The sequence below is a fragment of the Arvicola amphibius genome, chromosome 13 (genome assembly GCF_903992535.2).
Source record: "Arvicola amphibius chromosome 13, mArvAmp1.2, whole genome shotgun sequence".
Classification (NCBI taxonomy): Eukaryota; Metazoa; Chordata; class Mammalia; order Rodentia; family Cricetidae; genus Arvicola; species Arvicola amphibius.
The window spans coordinates 69,423,813-69,428,108 of NC_052059.1; the positions used below are offsets into that span (position 1 = coordinate 69,423,813).

General features: G+C 40.6%; 1 protein-coding gene across 1 annotated transcript; it reads right to left on the reverse strand.

Moving 5' to 3' along the window:
• Positions 1 to 1,867: 1,867 nt before the first annotated feature.
• LOC119800258 (olfactory receptor 11H6-like) lies at positions 1,868 to 2,806 on the reverse strand. The gene has a single exon (XM_038310393.1). The coding sequence runs from the start codon at positions 2,804 to 2,806 to the stop codon at positions 1,868 to 1,870; it is 939 nt and encodes a 312-aa protein (XP_038166321.1).
• Between the last annotated feature and the right edge of the window lie 1,490 nt (positions 2,807 to 4,296).

Sequence of the window (4,296 nt, forward strand, 5' to 3'; positions counted from 1 at the left end):
GATTTTTTGGAATCTAATGCAGTTATCATGTGTCATGTTGGTTTCTCTATCTTGTGCTGTCCGGTAGCCGTTCCCATTTAATCACTCAGAGGCTTATATTAATTATTGATGCTTGAGCAATAGTTCAGGTTTTATTAGCTAACTCTTAAATTTAAATTAACTCATGTTTTTATCTATGTTTTTCCACATGGGTCAAGGCTTGTCACCTCATTTTTTAAATGTCCTGCTTGTTCGGTGGCTGGCTATCCTCTCCCTCAGCCACTCTCTTCTCCCTATCTTTCTTAGTTTGGCTTTTCCACCTAACTTTATCTTACCTGGCTATTGGTCAGTCAGCTTATTTATTAGACAAATCAGAACATAATTTACACAGTGTACAGAAATATCCCACAGCAATCATGTGCTTTTCTTCTTTAGTTTTATTTATAAAGTTGATTACATTTACTGATTCTTATACAATGAATTATTCCTGCATCTCTGGGATGAAGTTTACTTGGTCATGGTGGAGGATCCTCTAGATATGTTCTTGGATTTGGCTTGTCAGTGTTTTAGCATCTATGTTCATATGAGAAACGGGTCTATAATTTTCTTTGCTGAATCTTTTTGTGGTTTGGGTATCAGGATGAATGTGGCCTCATAAAATGATTTGGCCAATGTTCCTTGTTCTATTTTGTGGAATAATTTGAGAAATATTGGCATTAATTATTCTTTGAAAGTCTGGTAGAGTTCTGAATTCTGAGCTAAAACTGTCTTGGTTGTTTTGTTTGTTTTTTGTTTGGGAGACTTTTATTTCTATTTTAGCAGTGGTTAAAGGTATATTTAAATTATTTATCTGACCTTGATTTAACTTTGGTAAGTGGCACCTATTGAGAAAATTATCCACTTCTTTTAGATTTTTCAATTTAGTGGAGTATAGGTTTTTAAAATATGTCCTTATGAGTCTCTGGATTTTCTCCCCATCTGTTGTTATGCCTGCCATTTTGTTTCTGATTGTATTAATTTGTATATTATCTTGTCATATTTTAGTTTTAAGGGTTTGTTGATGTTGATTTTCTCAATGAATCAACTCTCTGCTTCATCGATTATTTGTATTGTTCTCTTTGTTTCTGTTTTTTTTTTTTTTGATGGGGGGAAAAGAAGTAATTTCTGCTCATAGGGTAACCATAAAGATTGGGTTTGGGGAAAAGAAAGAGTAAATCAGGACCAGACCCAACTACCTGGTCTTCTGGCAGAGCAGCCAAGGGGCTGGGACACAGCAACGAGGCAGGGATCTATAGGAGATATGGGCAGATGGCAGGGGAGGCTGCAGCTGGTGTTCTGATGCGGTGCTAAGGGCAACTCTGAGAACTGGGTCTGAGGGAACAGAGAGAGTGGAGAAGGTCCACAGGCAGCCTGCCTGTTCTTGTGACCTTTTATTTATCTCTATTTAAATTTACTTTTATGACATTTATGTGCTGTGTTGGCTTCTGAAATGACAGCAACTAACACTGTAGTTCCTGTTCTCAAAGAATTTACAATCTAATGAAGATGGGAAGGCATGCATAAACAGACTGTGGGAAGCTAACTGTATTACAAAGAATAAAGAAAGACATGTTATAAGCAACATGCAATAAGATACAATAAGTTCTGTCAGGGCAAAAGCTAAGCTGATGGTGTGGCACTTATAGTTTTGAAGTGTCTCTTGTTGAAAAGTTCACATCTGCCTGCAAGTTTCTCAGCTCATTACTGACCTGTGGCTTCAAGACATTGCCATATTTGTGCTGTACAAATATATTGTTTATTGCTGTTCTGCAATGAAACCTGTGGCAACTGTTGAACATGTCTGGGGCTCTGAACTCATTCAAAATAATTCAGTAATATCAAAGACCTCCTAGGAACCTCCTATAACTTTTTTCAAGGCATCTTTCATTTCTTTATTTCGGAGGCTGTAGATCATGGGGTTGAAGAAAGGAGTCAAAACTGAGTAGAACAGAGTTGTGAACTTCTGCATGCCCTTTGCTTGACCTGAACCTGGACTTACATATGTTATCATGACTGAGCCATAAAATAGAGTTACCACAGCCAAGTGTGATGAACAGGTGGAGAAAGCCTTCTTTGAGCCAGCAACAGAAGGCATCCGTATCACAGCCTTCAGCACTAAGGCATATGAACCAATAATGTAAAAAAATGTGGCAAAGATGAGGAGGGAGCTCATAGTGCCACAGATGAGAACAGTGCCTGAGATTGGGGCACAGACTGCAGCTAGGTCCAGCAAGGGACCGAGGTCACAAAGAAAGTCATCAATCACATTTGGGCCACAAAATGGCAGCTGAGTGATAAGTATCACTGGGATAAGAAACCAAAGGAACCCGTAGACCCAACAAAATATGACCAGGCTACCACAGAACCTAATGGTCATGACGGTGGGGTAGTGTAGTGGGCGACAGATTGCCAGGAACCTGTCGTAGGCCATGATAGACAGAAATAAGCATTCGGTGGTGCCCAAGGAGAAGAAGAAGTACAACTGGAGTAAGCATCGAGTGAAGGAGATGGTTTTGGTTATGGAGAGAAGGTTGGCCAGCATGTTGGGCACATCAGAGTTGACGTAGCAGATCTCTAGGAAGGAGAAGTTGGCCAGCAGTATGTACATGGGGGTGTGGAGCCGGTGATCCCAGTGCACTGCAAATACAATTGCCATATTTCCAAGCAAGGTCAAAATGTAAATCATAAAGAATATGGAGAAAAGGAAGAACTGTATTTCTCTGCGGGAAGGGAAGCCTAAGAGGATGAAGTAACTCACAGTGTGGGAGGTATTTCTGGCTGAGGTCATTGTCTTCTATTCTGTGAAGATAATTACAGATTATGAAACTATGTTTCCTGACTCCTGTTCAAGAAAGAGCATACACATTCTGGCCATAGGGCAGGGCATCCAAAGTGGTGTTTTCTATTTGTTGTTTGATTGGACACTCCAATAGTATCACTGTTGAGATAACTTATATATTTATATTCACAATAATAGATCATTGATCAGTCAAAATAGTAGATATCAATAGTCATATGAAAAATTTTGAAAATTTTTCTTGGAATTAAAATAAATGTGAAAACAAACATATTTCTTCTCTCATTCCTTAGTGTATAGTCAGTCTTGGAAAACCTTGGTCTTGACAACTCAGAAGAATATCTGGAAAAAGTTAAACTGATATCTCAACTTCTCACTTAATTCACTTATAAAGATGAGAATATTTTTGGTTTTCTGAGATAGGGTCTTACTATGTAGCCTTGGCTGTCCTAGATCTCACTATGTAGAACAAGTTGATCTTGAACTCACAGAGATCTACCTGCCTCATCCTCCTGAGTGCTGGATGGCTTGTGCCACCACTGAGAAGCTAATGTAATTTAAACAACACAGAGGAGAGAAAATGAAGTTAAAGATTCCAATATGCTACCTCATCTAGACTCCAGTCCAGCGCTTCTCCATGTCCTTTCCACCTCTTCACTTAGACTCCAGTCCAGCGCTTCTCCATGTCTTTTCCACCTCTTCACCTAGACTCCAGTCCAATGCTTCTCCATGTCCTTTCCATCTCTTCACCTAGACTCCATTCCAGTGCTTCTCCATGTCCTTTCCAAGCCTTCTTCCAAGCCCACCCAAGCCTGGTCTGGCCAGCCCCTTCTATGCATTAGTCATCCTCTTGGTTTCAGCCAGGAGCTACCCTATCTGGCACCAAACAGGTCCCTTCTGCAGTGCATCCAACCTCTCCACCCAGTCAGATCTTTTGTCTCCTCCTTCTCCAGAGGCTAGCTCAGCGAGTCTTCCTGCTTTCCCTATCTACACCTCTTCTCCGAAATGCCACATCTAGCCCATGTCCCATATCAAGGGTCCTGTCTTAGTCTATCCACACACAGCAGCACTGCCAAGCCACAGGACCTCTCCACATAACCTGATGTGCTCCTGTATTCCAGACACAGACCAGGAAGCACATCAACACCAGGTCCCTTGGTCCATCTGGCTTTATTCCACCAAAACTATTTTCAGCCTCTAGGCCAAACCTGCCAGCACATCTTCTCTTCTGACTCAACCTGCTCTGTCCACAGCAGGCTTAAAACTAATGAGAGAAGGCCACATGCTGATATCTCATCCCCCCAAATACCAATAATATCAAAGTACACATCAGTACTTTCCAGTCTTCTAGGAATGATTACAAATGAGAATTTCTTGGATGACTCTCAGGATACAGAATTTCAAAGAACACTCATTGATACTCCATCAAAGAATTCAAGGAGTTTATAGAAAACACAATGAAATGGCTCAGTAAACTTAAG